This window comes from Bubalus bubalis, chromosome 15, assembly GCF_019923935.1.
Source record: "Bubalus bubalis isolate 160015118507 breed Murrah chromosome 15, NDDB_SH_1, whole genome shotgun sequence".
Classification (NCBI taxonomy): Eukaryota; Metazoa; Chordata; class Mammalia; order Artiodactyla; family Bovidae; genus Bubalus; species Bubalus bubalis.
This window is the reverse complement of record NC_059171.1, coordinates 36,288,301-36,304,418: the sequence shown is the minus strand read 5'-3', so window position 1 is coordinate 36,304,418 and position 16,118 is coordinate 36,288,301. Positions and strand designations below refer to the sequence as shown.

Here is a 16,118-nt window from a genome sequence, read left to right as displayed (position 1 = left end):
GTATCCAGTGAGAAGACATGGAACTTTTGTTTTTCAGTGTAAGCTCTTTTGTATATCTTCTTTAAAAAAAAAAAAAAAAAGCATGCGCATGCTTGCCTTGATAGCAACAAGAAGGTTAAAAATAGACAGGATGACTATAGAGGCATAAAAATGACCTAAATTGGTAAGCTAGTGAAAGTACATGATTTTTTGTTCAGAGGGAAATATAGCCTTAAAAATATGTGCGTAGACATGGTTTGTGGGAAAAAATAATTTATGACAATAAAGGTAATTGTGTTGATGAGATCAATCTGAAGTAAAATTTTCTTTAATTTTATGAAAGTATTTGAAAGGTAAATGTACATATATGAGAAAAATATATTTTGGCTTTTATGATAAAATGCATGGTACTCTATTTTATTCTCTTCCCTTTTATGTACTAAGGTCTTCAGAGCTCTATCAGCCTTAGATTGTCAGACTATTTTGTCCACCTGGCCAGTTTATCTGAACTAGAATTCACTCCTGTATTAGTCAGCCATAATAAAACACCATCAAATTGAGTAGCTTAAATAAGAGAACTTTCTGTTGTCACAGTTCTAGAGGCTGGAAGTCTAAGATCAGAATGCCAGCATGCAGATTCCATTGAGAGCTCTCTTCCTGGCTTGGAAATGGGCCACCTTCTTGCTGTGTCCACACCCTGGAGAGAGCTACAAAGAGCTCTCTGATGTCTCTTCTTCTCTAAGGACAGTAATCCTATGGGATCAAGACCCCACCATATGACCTCATTTAACCTTAATTACTCCATAAAGTCTCTGCCTCTGAATACAGTCACACTGAGGGTTAGGGCTTCAACATATGTATTGGAGACGCAGACACTTAGTCTGTAACGGCCCTCATTGAACTAAGTTTCATGTGGCTTAGTTGAACTTACAAACACATTATTCTGCCACTGAGATGTCATGAGAATGACAATCCTTTATATAGGCTTGACTTTTAAAGCCTGATAACACTAGTATTAGAAGCTTTACATAGACTGGCTCTGACCCTAACAGATTGTAGAGATTTTAAGCTTTCCAAACCCAAGTCCCCATCCTGTCCCTGCTAAATATACCTAGACCAACATTCTCCTAGGGCTTTTGTTTCCTCCTGAGTGCCAACAGCATGGTGCCCTCAACTTCCCGAGACCCATCGGCCCTCTTTTTCTCTATATTCATCCAAAGTGAACACTTAGCTTTTTGATTATTTCATTTGGTCATCACAACAGCTTTGCAAGATGGAGAGAGATGTTTTTATCCACATTTTATTGGGGATGTAGTTGAGAGACAGAGATGAGCCTTGCCTTCCTTCCCATATAGTACAAAAAAATGTGCCTCCTTCCATAATAAGGATAAACAGCCCTGGACTAGGGGTCTTATGACTGGTGCCCATTCCAGCTCTAAGCTTGGCATACTCAGGACAAAGGCAGCTCAGATTTATCTTCATTGATTCAGTTAAGGAAGCTGTCTAGCCCTGGGCACCTCAGTAAGATGTCACATCTTTTTGTCCCTGCATCCATCAGGCCAACATGATATCATAATCCTCGTTTCCCGCTATGTTCATGGAGTAAGAATGGAGTTTGAATTCACTAGCATTGTGACCTTGGATGAGTTACTTCACCCCTCTAAGCCTGTTCCTTTATAAACTGAAAATAATAATTACTTTGTGGATTGTTGGAAAGATTGTAGGTTTTTGGAAAGATTAAAGATGATTTATCTAAAGCACTTAAAACAATTCTCGCTCCCATATGCTGTTATAAAACTGTGCCTAATATTATGTCTAGAATGGTATTAATCTCCTCTGCCACTTTCCCAAGCCCAATTTGGTCCAATTTAACCAGACCTGTTCTAGCAATTTCAGAGGAGCAAGAAGAAGGCCCAAGTGCAAAAGATCTCTTGACCTCACCTATCGTCAGCTCTGCCTTGTTCTTCTGATCAAAGCAAGTCACCAGGCTCCCTTCTCCCCTACCCCTATATTTAAGAGATGGATAAATAAATAGGTGCTACCTTGGGAATCTAAGGACCCTGGGTCGTATTGCAAAGGGTCTTTTTTGTTTTTTTGCACTGCGGATATTTTTGTTATCAATGCACCACATTTTTGTTCCAAAGGAATTTTAGTAAAAATATTAAACAAGGATGATCAACAACCATTTTTATGCTTCCCATTTGCTTTCGTTTGCGCTTCTGTTCATCCAGCATTCTTGCGGGGGTTTGCCCATCAGGTACGTGCTTGGAGTGCACATGTGCCCTGGCTCCTTGCACCTACCCACAGGGTGTGCTCATCTGGGCAGATAGCTGATGGGTTTCCCTCCTTACTATGAGCAGGCACAAAGGACAGTGTGATCCTTTCCCTTCGTGTCTCTCTTGACAGGTGCAACAATCGGGGCTGATAGGAAAGGCAGGCCTTGATAGTCAAGCCATCCAGGAGGCCAGAGGGATCTCGTTTCCTATTGACGGCCTGCATATGTCTGTGTGTTCCCTCCATGAGGTTTTATTGTTAGAAACCCTGATGCATACCCAGTATCCCACTCTTGGGATGCAGCAGATCTTAACCAGCATTGAATGCAAGCATCCGCTTCACAGCTTGTGAGCAGTAGAGTCTACACATCTGGATGATGTGCCTTTGTAAATATTTAGGTGCCTGGTGAATCGGGGATTTATCTTTGGTGTGAAATTAGGGTGCTTTCTGTCTGACTATCCCTGGAGACACGGAAGAGCTGACTCTGAGTCGGATAAAAACCAATGGCATGACCTATTGTTGGAAGGCATGAGGTGACGTTTGTGTGGTTGCAGCAAAGCCAGCCTGAATAAGGAGGACCGTTTCCTCATGTTTCCTAATTTGGTATCTATTTTTTTATCTTTCCTTTCTTTCCTTCTTCTGCATTTGCTCCCCCTCTCCCTGCTCGTATATCTACCTTTTCCACCAGTGCCTTTTCGTCTTCCTTGTTTCATACCAGCTGTTTTCCTTCGGATCTCTGCTTAGTACTCCTAACGCCATCTCACAATGCCTGTAACTGAGCTCCAGTCAGCCAGATTCCAAAGACTGACTGTGTCCACCACACTATTGCTTCCCCGCATCGGGCCTAAGAATCCAGTAGGCGAGTGTCCTGGTGCCCTTCAAGAGATGTGACCATAACTCTCCTGAGAACATAGTGTGTGCAGACACTTTTAAGCATATTTCTCATCCTTCCACCAAGGACAAGATCGGAATTGTTTCCAGCATGTGGAGGAGCATGTTTAGAAAGATTCGGTGACCTGCCCAAGGTCACAGTGCTAGTGAATGCCAGAACTGGCCTTCCATCCAGGTCTGCCTGATTCCAGATGCCAAGTTCTTTCATTACATCACTCTTTGTATCATTCAAAAAAGAAAAAAAAAAAAAAAGGATCAGAGATGTGAGCTATCTTGCTAAGAATTATAGTGCCAGACTGCCTCTGCATTTTTGGCTCACTATGAGAGACATCTAATCGGAGGAAAGCCTGTTTTACTCCCAACCTGGGAATGTCAAAAGCACAGCTGGGACTTGAACCAGTTTTCTGACACTCAAGGATATAGGAGCTGTGATATATGATAGACAGACCTTTCTTTCACTCCTTCCACAAATTATCAGGGCTGTGTGCCAGGCACTGTTCTGAAGTGTGGGATTCTTTGTGAAATAAAAAAGATCTTTGCCCTTGAGGAAGCTGCAAGCTAGTGGAAAGAAACTGATAATAAACAAAAGACAAAGTTAACTCTGGTACTTGCTATGGAGATGGAAACAGTGGAACAAGGTAATGAGTTCTGGAAGCTGGAGGGCAGAGTGTTGCATTTTTAATTAGGGGAGATTGGGCAGGACGTATTGGAAAGGTAGTATTGGAACAAAGGCTTGAAGGAAGTGAGGGAATTAGCTATGTGTAGGTATCTGGGGGAAGACCATTTCAGGCAAAACAAGGAGTGGGTATAGTTGGCATGTGTGAGTAACATCAAGAAAGTGTAGTGGAAGCACATGTTTTAGAAAAAAGTAATACAGGTGGCATCACAGATTTAGGTGCTCAGATTGCTCGAGGTTGTGTAGAACATTGTAAAGATTTAAAATAAGGGCAGGGGGAAAACAAAATGCTCTGTTAGGTGCATTGGGTACCTTGATGAAGTACTCTAGATGTGGCATAATAGTGTTTCTAATCATGACTGTAACAGTGTTGGTGATGAAAAGAGAAGTGGAGTCTGCATATAATGGAAAGTAGACCCCTCAAGTTTCCCCAGTAGATGAGACATGGACTACGAGAGAAAGGCATCCATGATTAATCCAAGATTTGGGATTTCAGCAACAGGAAGCAGGCCGTCTCTCTCAGATGAGCTGTAGACAGCCGTCTGGGGAGGAAGAACAGAGGTCATTTTTGGCAAAGGTGAATTAGACTGTTTCCTAACAAAGAATTGTGGAGGGAAAGGAGGGAAGAGGCGGGAATCAGGTTAGATACAAACACATAAACTTTGTGTGGTTAAGAAAAAAACAATTGTGTAGTGCTCTATTCCATTGACGAGAACAGGCCAAGCATGTAATAAATGTTTTATAAATATTTCTTGAATAAACAAAAACTCAGCATATCAAAAAAAAGAAAATGTTTCCTAGATATGCAAATAGAAATGTGAAGTCATCAGTTGTACAGTTTGGGATTCTGGAGATATGATTTGGGATTCATCATATACCAACGTTTAAAAAAAAAAAAAGACATGTGATCCCATGGAGAGCCCCAGTGTGATGTGTGAACTGGAAATAAGTCCAGCAGGTAGTGAAATTTGTCTTGAATTGCTCCAAAAGTAAGACTCAAAAAGCAGCGAGAAAGATGATGGAGGTCTGACTTTGGCTTTGATAAAAAAGACCATTTGATGTATTTGATACAAAAGACTATTGCTTATAGACATGAAATAATAACACCTTTTACAGGACACATTTTCTAATGCTGCAAACTTTCAGAAAGAATCTTGAATCTAGATTGCCGTTTTCACAGGTCTGGGTTTCTCTAGATCTGTGCAGCTTCAAAAAAAAAAAAAGAGAAAAGAAAAATGTAGTAATTATTTTCAGGTACAGGATTGACATTTGATCTTTATGTATTCAAGTGGTTGTTTATACACACACACACCCTTGATATATCCATCCTGATCCAGGTTTCTGGTCACCATTTTAGATGTCTTAAACTGGATTGGACTCTTGCCTTGGGTTCAAACTTGAACCTACCATTTAGATTTCTTCAAATTTTCAGTTTCTGTAATTCAGAGCATTTTGGAAGGAAAAAAGGCCATCAAAAATTTAATATGGACAAGTTAAGGGAAAACAACTATGTCAGGCCAAACATCTTTTTCTTTTTTTTTCTTTAATGGCACCACCATGATGATGCCTTAAAATAGTGATTCTCAAGCTTTTAATTCCAGGACCCTGCTATACTTTTTAAAATTATTGAGGACCTCAAAGATGTTTCCTTTACATGGATGGTGCAGATATGGGAGAATAACCAAATGCCCTATTTAATAAGGATCTCAAATGATGGACTGAAACCTGCGAAATTAATGTTGATTAAAAAAATCTGCTTCAGGGTCAGAGAGTGCTAATTTGACAGAAATTCATCTAAAGAAGATGCAAAGTTTTAGAACTTTCCCCTAAGTTCAGTACAAGTCATTGCTATGACTCAGTAATAATGAAGGTTTAGACTTAATAACACATTTCATTTTTGTAGTCACCACACTTAGGACACTACCTTTTGAAGGAAATACTAACAAGCTACAATACCTGGTGGAGGAGACTGGAAAGTAAAAGGTCTGAAACAGATGCCCTATGAAGAACTGTTGGAGGAATTGATCAATGCCACACTGTATACTTGGAAAAAAATGACTGAAGTTGCATAGCTGCTACTGCTAGTTAGAGGTGCTACACTGCTCACGAGAGATGAGCACCACAATTAGGAAGCATACAGTGATCCAGGTGGTAACTGAAGCAGTAGTCAATGTTGGAAAATGTGAATGAAATGAATCTTTCATTCATTCAAGAGGAAAAGTGTTTAACTTTTACCTGGAAACTTGCTAGCAGTGAGGTATCTTCTCTTGGGGAGGCAAGATGTTTAAGAGCTTCATTCACCATAAGATATTTTGGTTTAAACCCAAGAAGGACCAAGTGGATCTCATAAACTACCCGGGGAATAAAATATAATAGAAGAGATACCTTTTAAAATTTGTCTAATCACATTTTTTCCCTTGAAAGAGTGAAGGTGGCCAAAGAGGGCACTCAGTTCAGTTCAGTTCAGTCGCTCAGTCGTGTCCGACTCTTTGCGACCCCATGAATCGCAGCACGCCAGGCCTCCCTGTCCATCACCAACTCCTGGAGTTCACCCAGACTCAAGTCCATCGAGTCAGTGATGCCATCCAGCCATCTCATCCTCTGTCGTCCCCTTCTCCTCCTGCCCCCAATCCCTCCCAGCATCAGAGTCTTTTCCAATGAGTCAACTCTTTGCATGAGGTGGCCAAAGTACTGGAGTTTCAGCTTTAGCATCATTCCTTCCAAAGAACACCCAGGGCTGATCTCCTTCAGAATGGACTGGTTGGATCTCCTTGCAGTCCAAGGGACTCTCAAGAGTCTTCTCCAACACCACAGTTCAAAAGCATCAATTCTTCGGTGCTCAGCCTTCTTCACAGTCCAACTCTCACATCCATACATGACCACAGGAAAAACCATAGCCTTGACTAGACGAACCTTTGTTGGCAAAGTAATGTCTCTGCTTTTGAATATGCTATCTAGGTTGGTCATAACTTTCCTTCCAAGGAGTAAGCGTCTTTTAATTTCATGGCTGCAATCACCATCTGCAGTGATTTTGGAGCCCAGAAAAATAAAGTCTGACACTGTTTCCACTGTTTCCCCATCTATTTCCCATGAAGTGATGGGACCGGATGCCATGATCTTCATATTCTGAATGTTGAGCTTTAAGCCAACTTTTTCACTCTCCACTTTCACTTTCATCAAGAGGCTTTTGAGTTCCTCTTCACTTTCTGCCAGAAGGGTGGTGTCATCTGCATATCTGAGGTTATTGATATTTCTCCCGGCAATCTTGATTCCAGCTTGTGTTTCTTCCAGTCCAGCATTTCTCATGATGTACTCTGCATATAAGTTAAATAAGCAGGGTGACAATATACAGCCTTGACATACTCCTTTTCCTATTTGGAACCAGTCTGTTGTTCCATGTCCAGTTCTAACTGTTGCTTCCTGACCTGCATATAGATTTCTCAAGAGGCAGATCAGGTGGTCTGGTATTCCCATCTCTTTCAGAATTTTCCACAGTTTATTGTGATCCACAGAGTCAAAAGCTTTAGTACTTAAAAATTACTTAATTTAAATGCCAAGTATTCTGTAAACTAGCCCATCCTTCTTGATAATTAAAGGCACTTTTTTTGGTAAATGAGCATAAAAACTGCTAGAACAGACATTAATGGGTTATTGTGTGAGTATACGTGTTCATCCCTCCTCCCCTCTCTTCCTTCCTTTCTCTAATCTTGAGTAAGGTTACACAATGGAAGACAGTAAAAGAGAAGACTTGAAACTAAAGAAAAGACATTACAAGATGGTAAGAGAGGAAGAAGCAATTTTAGAGTTTACAAATACCTGTAGCATCACATTATAAGCAAGTATGTTTACCACTTTCTGATATTTGGGCATAAAGCTTTCTTTGTCCTGCCAATGGCAGTAAACAGCCTTTGCTTTCTCTACTTTTTCCAGTCAACCCACTGGACTTCAGGTGAGCCGAACTCATTAAGAGTTTGCACAGCCATTGGGGGCTTAAAATTTCAGCATTCTCTTATAAATCGAAACCCAGTAAATTAAAAAATAAAAAGAATTTATATGGAAAAACAAATAATGGATAACTGAATTATCAGATAAAATTTCGCTTTAAAAGTATTTTGTAATATGTTCTTTCAATATCAAGCTCCTTTAAAGCATTTTTTATTACTTAGCAGAAATGCCACAAGTTTACCTTAAACAACATATAACTTAAGAATTTTTTCTAGAACTTCCCTGGAGGCCCAGTGGTTAAGAGTCTATCTGCCAATTCAGGGCATATGGGTTCGACCCCTGGTCCAGGAAGATCCCACGTGCCATGGGGCAGCTAGGCCAATGTGCCACAACTAGCGAAGACCGCGTGCTCTAAAGTCCATGCTTTGCAACGAGAGAAGCCACCGCAGTGAGAAGCCCATGCACCGCAACTAGGGAGCAACCCCACTCCCCACAGCTAGAGAAAGCCCGTGCAGCAACTAGACCCAGCACAGCCAATAGATAAATACATTTCCAAAAAAAAAAAAAAAAAACAGAAGAACCCTTTCCAATTAAATGCAAATCAGAAACTAGTAAAAAACATAGTTGAAATTATGGATTAAAGCAAAATTAAAATGGGAATTTCTTGCAAAAAGTAATTTGCAGACAATTTTCTTTTAAAGTCTTTTTAAAGAACTTTCAGAAATGTCATGTGTCTTTTACATAAAGTGAGGTGTCTGTAAAACAGAAAGTGAAGGCGTCTGAAATGTACATTCACATTGCCTATAGAAAGGCCAGGACCAATTCATAAAGAAAATGCCTGGAATTCTGCATGATGTCCAGTGCATAGGGGTTAAGATAACAAACTGCCTCCGGCCTCTTTCAGGGCAGCAGAATAAACCAAAATTGTCTCCAGGGCTGGAAATCAGATGCAGCAGACCTCCTGAGCATGGAGAAAGAAATAGGGCAGGTGTTTTTTCTAATGTTTGCCTCGGGCAAGATTTTTTTTTAAATTACTTTCTAATAAATATGAAATACTCTCTCTTTGTTTTATGAACTATTATTTTGGTTTAGACTCTTACTGTGAGGGGAAATACACCATGTTCAAGAAAATTATCTAATGTTGGGTGTAGAGAGAGGCATGCCTGTTGAATGGGAGGGGCAAGGAAGTAACACCATGAAGAGTGGACAGCTCTACATCTCCCAGTGGGACAGTGTGATTATCGAATAGGCTGACGTGAGTTTGACACATGTTTGTTGTTCCGAATTGCACAGAGAAATAAAGTGTAAGCTCTTTAAAGACATCAGGTGATGGCACTGACTCCCCAGGCTCGGTTGCTGTTGGGGGCGTCGTAATGGAGGAGGAGTAGAAGTTGACCGGGGCGGCTACACCGGGAGAAGTTGAAGCAAAACAAATGAAAGTCTGCTGTGAGAATAGAGAAAGCAGCTGCAGACCCCGGCAGTGGGAGTCACAATGGCTCTTCACAAGTTAACGTGTAGCCAACTAATAACAAGTTCAGATTAGAGCCAAGGCTGCGAGTCAGTTGATAAATGGGGCCAATAGTTACATCACATTCTCAGTAAGAGACAAACAGGGCTTATTAACGCTAGGAATCTCTGTCCCTCCCCTTTATATCTGTTATGCCTGTTTACAGGGAGGCATATCTCCATAGGCTCATATAATCTTAAAAATGTATGCCTGAAGCTTTCCCATCTAACACCAAATTACTGCAGAGTAAGAGGAGAGTGTGGGCTTCCCTGGTGGCTCAGTGGTAAGGAATTAGCCTGCCACTGTAGGAGATGTGGGTTCAATCCCTGCATTGGGAAAATCCCCTGGAGAAGGAAATGGTAACCCACTCCAGTATTCTTGACTGGGCAATCCCACGGACAGGAGAACCCAGCAGGCTACAGTTCATGGGGTCTCAAAGAGTCGAACATGACTTAGTGACTCAACAACAAGAACAAAGAGTATAGGGTGGAGGCAAATCAAGGCCGCACCTGGATTGTTAGCCTCAGCGCACCTGGATTTACAATAAAAGGAAATTTATCACACGGGCATACATGGTGGGCTGAAAGGGTGTATTCTGCATTGACTTGGGATGTTTGGATTCATCTCCTCCTGAATCCCCAGTTGATGGGGCTTGTCTTGGTGCTGAGGGTACTTCATTCCCTAGGAAATGAGCAAGTGAAGGAATAACCTCCCAGGAAGTTTGATATATTGATGTGTAAGCAGTTTTACCCTCCTGCCTCTCCCTTCCTAATTTACAGCCTTCTGTGACTGGTTTATAGTCATTTTCAAAAGATTTGATTAGCTTTACTTGCAAGTAACTTGCTAGGGGTTTCAGGGCAATGATTTGTCAGCTATGAACTCATTCAGCTAATCTGAAGGAAACTTTAGAGCAGGAAGGAGCCAGATTCAGAGGTGCTGACTTGTGAAACATGGTGGGATGTGCATTTCTAGCTGAAAGAGCCAAATCTCTGGTTTCTTAATCATGTGAGGGAAAGGCGATGAGGGGTGGAAAGGAAAAAAACTAAACAACAAAGCATTTGCTCTATCCGTGCCAGAGGCCCTTCTTTCTCATCAAAATTAGGAAAACGATTGATCTGGTTGTACACCGTGATTGGAGGGAAAGGGGCTTCCTGTCTGCGACCAGAGGCTGTGGAGTGGAAGGAAGAGGTGAGATTAATTAGGAGCCACGTGAGCAGCACACAGTGAGGCTAGAGCAGAGAGGGCTGGACTTCCAATCCAGCTGGATTAATCCAGCTGGTTAAGTAGCAAGGCAGGGCTATGCTTTCAGACTCAGTGAGAATGGTGTCATTAATTCATTATGGCTCTATAGAGCATCTATTAAGTTCAGGGCTCTCTGGGAAGCTCAGCTGTCAGAGTTCTGTTCTGAGTGTTTCAGTTACTAAGGTTGCCATTACCCCAGCACAGTGGTGGAAGAACTGTATATGTTCTTTGTGGATTATATGGGTCAGCGATTGATTCGTTTCTGCATCAGGGTATCTGGGAGTTTGAACTAAAAGATTTGAATCCTGGTGGCTGGAATAATCTGCAGCTTGTCTACTCATTTGTCTGATGGTTGGTAGGTTAGTGGTGGCTGTCAGCTGAGATCTTATGCTCAGGGATTGGCCAGAACTCCTAGATCTGGTCTCTTCATGTGGTCAGGGCTTCCTTACAGAATGGTGTCTGGGTTTCAAAGGTGAGTGCCAGAGAGGGTGAGCCAGGTAGAAGCTGTATCTCTTTCATGATGTAGTCTCAGAAGTCACAGATAGAATCAATCCCACTATATTCCATGGCCCAGCTCCCTGTGATCCCTGTCAGAGATCAGGGGGAGGGAATATCAACCCCAAATATCAGTGGAGGAATACCAGTCACAATAAATGAAAAGCAGATATATATGTGCGTATGTACATGTATGTGCACATGTAAAAATCATCTTTGGAAAAATGGAATGCCTTTCTTAAGAGTGAGAGAAAAAACTTAGCACAAAGCAAAAATCGATTTTTTTTCTGATTATTTTATAAGCAATGGCCCAAAGAATCATGCAATTGGAAATATACTAATAAAACATAACACCTGAACAGTTTTCTAAACTTGAATTATCCTCTGTTTTCACTGTTACCATCTGTATTATTGTTTCCTTAAATTTTTTTCTTGAAATTGACCTGTTTTTTATTGAAGGAAGTTGATGTACAATATCATCAGTTACAGGTGTATAATAGAGTGATTCACAATTTTTAGAGATTATTCTCCTTCTATAGTTATTATAAAATACTGGCTACATTCCCCATGTTGTGCAATATATCCTTGTATCTTACTTTACACCTTTTAGTTTGTACCTCTTGCTCCCCTACCCCTGGATTGCTCCTGCCCGCTTTCCTCTCCCCACTGGTGACTACTAGTTTGGTCTCTACATCTGTGAGTCTGCTTCTTTATCGTTACAGTCACTAGTTTGTTTTATTTTTGGGTTCTACCTATAAGTGATGTCCAGTGATAAGAGAAAGTATTTGTCTTTCTCTTTCTGACTTATTTCACTTAGCATAATGCCCTCAATGTCTATCTGTGTTGCTGCAAATGGCAAAATTTCGCTATTTTTTATGACTGAGTAGTATTCCACTGTATGTGTATGTGTGTGTCTGTCTGTTGCTGTGTATGTGTGTATATGTATACACACCTTCTTTATCCACTAATCTGCTTCTGTATCTTGGCAATTGTAAATAATGACCCAGGTTTTTTAAACTCAAATTTGTTTTAAAAGAAAAGATTTAGGGTAACCTTACATATAAAAAAATAAAGCAGAGCAGTTATTATGTGCTAGATGAAAATTCTGCTTTCTGATGACAGTTCTGAGGCTGAAGGAAGCCCTATTTTTGTCAAAGATCATGTCAGTGTGTGTTGTAAGATATTAAATATATTATATCAATATATATTATATAATATATATATATATATATAATAACACTTATACAAAATCAAGGCTCTCCTCTTGCCATTCAGAGAAGGCAATGGCACTCCACTCCAGTACTCTTGCCTGGAAAATCTCATGGATGGAGAAGCCTGGAAGGCTGCAGTCCATGGGGTCGCTGAGAGTCGGACACGACCGAGCGACTTCACTTTCACTTTTCACTTTCATGCATTGGAGAAGGAAATGGCAACCCACTCCAGTGTTCTTGCCTGGAGAATCCCAGGGACGGGGGAGCCTGGTGGGCTGCTGTCTATGGGGTCGCACAGAGTCGTACACGACTGAAATGACTTAGCAGCTCCCCTTGCCATAATCTGAAAGTGTAAAGGGAAATGAAAGACATGTCAGTAATATTTAAGGCCAGGTCTGTGTACCATCCAGCATCCTTTAAAGAACCACCTATATTAAAAACTGAGATCCAACTAGTCCATTCTGAAGGAGATCAGCCCTGGGATTTCTTTGGAAGGAATGATGCTAAAGCTGAAATTCCAGTACTTTGGCCACCTCATGTGAAGAGTTGACTCATTGGAGAAGACTGATGCTGGGAGGGATTGGGGGCAGGAGGAGAAGAGGACGACAGAGGATGAGATGGCTGGATGGCATCACTGACTCGATGGATGTGAGTCTGAGTGAACTCCGGGAGTTGGTGATGGACAGAGAGGCCTGGCGTGCTGCGATTCATGGGGTTGCAAAGAGTTGGACACGACTGAGCGACTAAACTGAACTGAACTATATTAAAATCCTGATCCAGAGTGCAAACAGTGATTCCGAATGATTTAAAAACAAAAAGCTATAGCTGGTTAAGCTTCCATCTCCCCTCAACCAAGTTCCTGGGGTCTGTGAGGAAGATGAGCCTCTAACACCATTGATGATTGTTAATGAATGAGTGTACTTGTAACCTGCCATTGGTCCACCTCTGTGTTTTGTTTCATAAACCTCCCTGAAAGATCCAGTGACCAATAAAAGACCTCAGCTGGTTGGCTTCTACATGAAGTCTTGCTACAGCCATTATCTTATTACCATCCCCACATGCTGGTGGAATTGACTTTTTCCCTTACCTACTATGCATAATTAATTCCTAGACTTTACAGGACCACCCTACATCCAGAGCTCCCAGGCCCACTTGCATACTTCTTAGTATGCAAGTATCTAAATCCTATAATGTTCCTAAAATAAGTATTAGCACCTGCTGTGGCCAGTTATCCTAGGTCCTAGAGATATCTGAGGATAGTGAGAAATCGACACTGTCTTAGAATATGCAGAGAAGCCATTTGGGGGCAGCTGTTTCACCCCCAAAATTTAATCAATTACTTAGCAATCCAGTTGTCTTGTTGTTAGAGTAGTCATCAGAAAATACTGCTTCCTGGGGACTTTTCCCAACAGAGAGAACTCGAGAATAGGTGTAGTTTTCATGGCTTTCTCCACCTGGACCTTTTCTTCCTAGTTTTCAGGGGTATGAAGACCGTTAAAGGAGGACAAGAGTCAGATATTTATCTTCAGGGACTCCAGCCTGTAGCTTTGACAGTCATCCCCAATTTGTTTTTGATACCAGGGACCCGTTTCATGGAAGATAATTTTCCTACAGACCAGGATTGGGCGGGGATGGTTTCTGAATGATTCATTACATGTATTGTCCACATGTTTTTAAACTAATGCTGCTGCTGATCTGACAGGAGGTACTGCTTTGTGGTCCGGAGGTTGGGGACCCCTGCTTTACCACACTACAGGACTTCTAGCAGTAGTGCCTCTCTAGGCATGGGACTGGCGTTAACAGACCTTCTTTTCCTTCTTTATTTGTAGTCGGCTACAGTAAAGCTGTCAAAACCAGTGGCCCTGTGGACCCAGCAGGATGTCTGCAAGTGGCTGAAGAAACATTGTCCAAATCAGTATCAGATCTACAGTGAGTCATTCAAACAGCACGACATAACTGGTAAAGTATGCAGTATCCGAAGTAACTCAGTCCCTCTCCCCAGCTCGATGGCCTTTCCCACACCCTCACAATGAAAAAGCATCTTCCTGCTGAAATTTTCTGGCCTGGGTTTACTTTAAAAGGGGTGATAAATTCCAGATCCGGGCACGCCACTGCAACTTAACAAGCAAATGTGGTTATTACAGGGAGCCATGGGTTTTGAGTGTCCAATATAAATGTATGTGGTAATCAGGGTTAAGGACTGGGAGGATTCTAGAGAAAATAAGAGTGTTGCAGTCCTTGAGAAAAGAAAGGGAGGAAGTCTTTCAAATGAGCTTGGTTACAGGATCCGTAGGTAGATGTTTTCAGTAGAAAAGATTTCTGAATGGGAAAATTCTGGAGTGAGTATAATAATACTAACTCACTGCCCCTGAGATGAATACCTTCAACGCACAAATTAAGCCTCCGTTTAGATCAAGGGCCTTTACGTATTGTATGTGGAGGTCGAGAAGCACTTGGCAGCAGGAAATATGACAGTATAATGAACTGTAAAAGCCTGTAGGATCGTGGCTCTCAACTGGAGAATGGGGTGGGTGAGAGGAAGCTGGTGGGTCCACAGGGATGCTCATCAGGGTCAGGGTGTCTTCTGCAGGCCTCACCCATTCCTCCCACCCTTCTCTTTTCAAACTCTGTAATGAAAAGACAGAGGAACATGTTCTGTGCACCAAAACTGTGCTTCAGGGGGGATAAAGTTGACAAGTCCTGATTTGAGTCCGGATCTGTAGCGCACCAAGCTTCTCTGTCCATGGGATTATCCAGGCAAGAATACTGGAGTGGGTTACCATGCCTTTCTCCAGAGGATCTTCCCGACCCAGGGATCGAACCCAGATCTCCCGCATCACAGGCAGATTCTTTACTAACTGAGCCACCAGAGATCTTTCTTAATGTTTGTTTGATAGTAATAACAATGCTTTTTTCATTATGTATTTGAAAGTAGTGTTACCTTTTAATAGGGGTAGGAATTCTGTGATCCTCTTGAGGGAAGGGTAAGCATTTACAGTGGTTAGAAGAGGGTGAGCATTATACCCCTCAGAAATAAAGATCTCATGCTTCAATGATTATGAAGTAAACGGTACCACTTCCGAAGGCTGTATGCTAAGTGACGTGTTGCAAACAGCTGTCATATTGCTTTTGGTCTCCATGGATACCTCTAGTGTTAGTAGATCTCAACCTTCTTGGGATCTTTTGCAAACTCTTTAACCTAGGCAAGTTATTCAACCTCACTTCTTCATCTCCTAAGTGGAGATAATAATAATAATAATAATAATAATAATAATAATACCTGTTTCAGGGAGTCGTTGTGAAGATTAAATGAAATGGTATAATAAACCACTATAACTATTTAGTGACTACTGCATACCTGTTCTTCATGTCAAAAATCATCTGGATGTGTTTAAAATCATACTACTACTTCATTCTGGAGGGCAGCCTGTTTTCTGGCAAGAAAAGAAAGCAGAGGACTACTGGGGGACTTAAAAGGGAATGATTTCAGATTAACATTTGGCACACATCTTTCTGACATTCACCTGTTTGAGATAGACTACTTTTGTCCCCTGATTGCTGACCCCTGCCTCTCCAAGGGTGAATGTAAACTACCCAGATGATCACAGGTGCCAAGTGGCCAGAAGATAGCTCTCAGGACTTCAGCCAGCCTGCAGTTTCCAATCCTGTGGTGCTGGAAGCTCCAGGAATCCTAGCGCCCTTGTAGACTCTGATAAACCTAGGCAGAGAGGGTTGTGAAAAATCAAGACATGATGGCAGAGAAAACCTCAACAACTGATGCAGTCTGTAGAGTGTCTTAGAGTGAGGGTTGGGCAGTAGTTAAACGTCCAAGGTCAGTGCCCAGACTTGCAGCTTAGCAGTGTGATTCTGTGAAGGTGAGTTGGTATACTCCAGCTTT

General features: G+C 41.6%; 1 protein-coding gene across 15 annotated transcripts in view; it reads left to right on the top strand.

The window, feature by feature from the left end:
* Positions 1–16,118, top strand: part of SAMD12 (sterile alpha motif domain containing 12) — a 462,238-nt gene that overhangs the window by 194,732 nt on the left and 251,388 nt on the right. For all 15 annotated transcript variants that reach the window (XM_006046560.4, XM_044928341.2, XM_044928340.2 and 12 more), the window contains exon 3: positions 14,050–14,179. In XM_006046560.4, the coding sequence (XP_006046622.1) occupies positions 14,050–14,179 (130 nt within the window). The remainder of the gene's footprint in view (positions 1–14,049; positions 14,180–16,118) is intronic.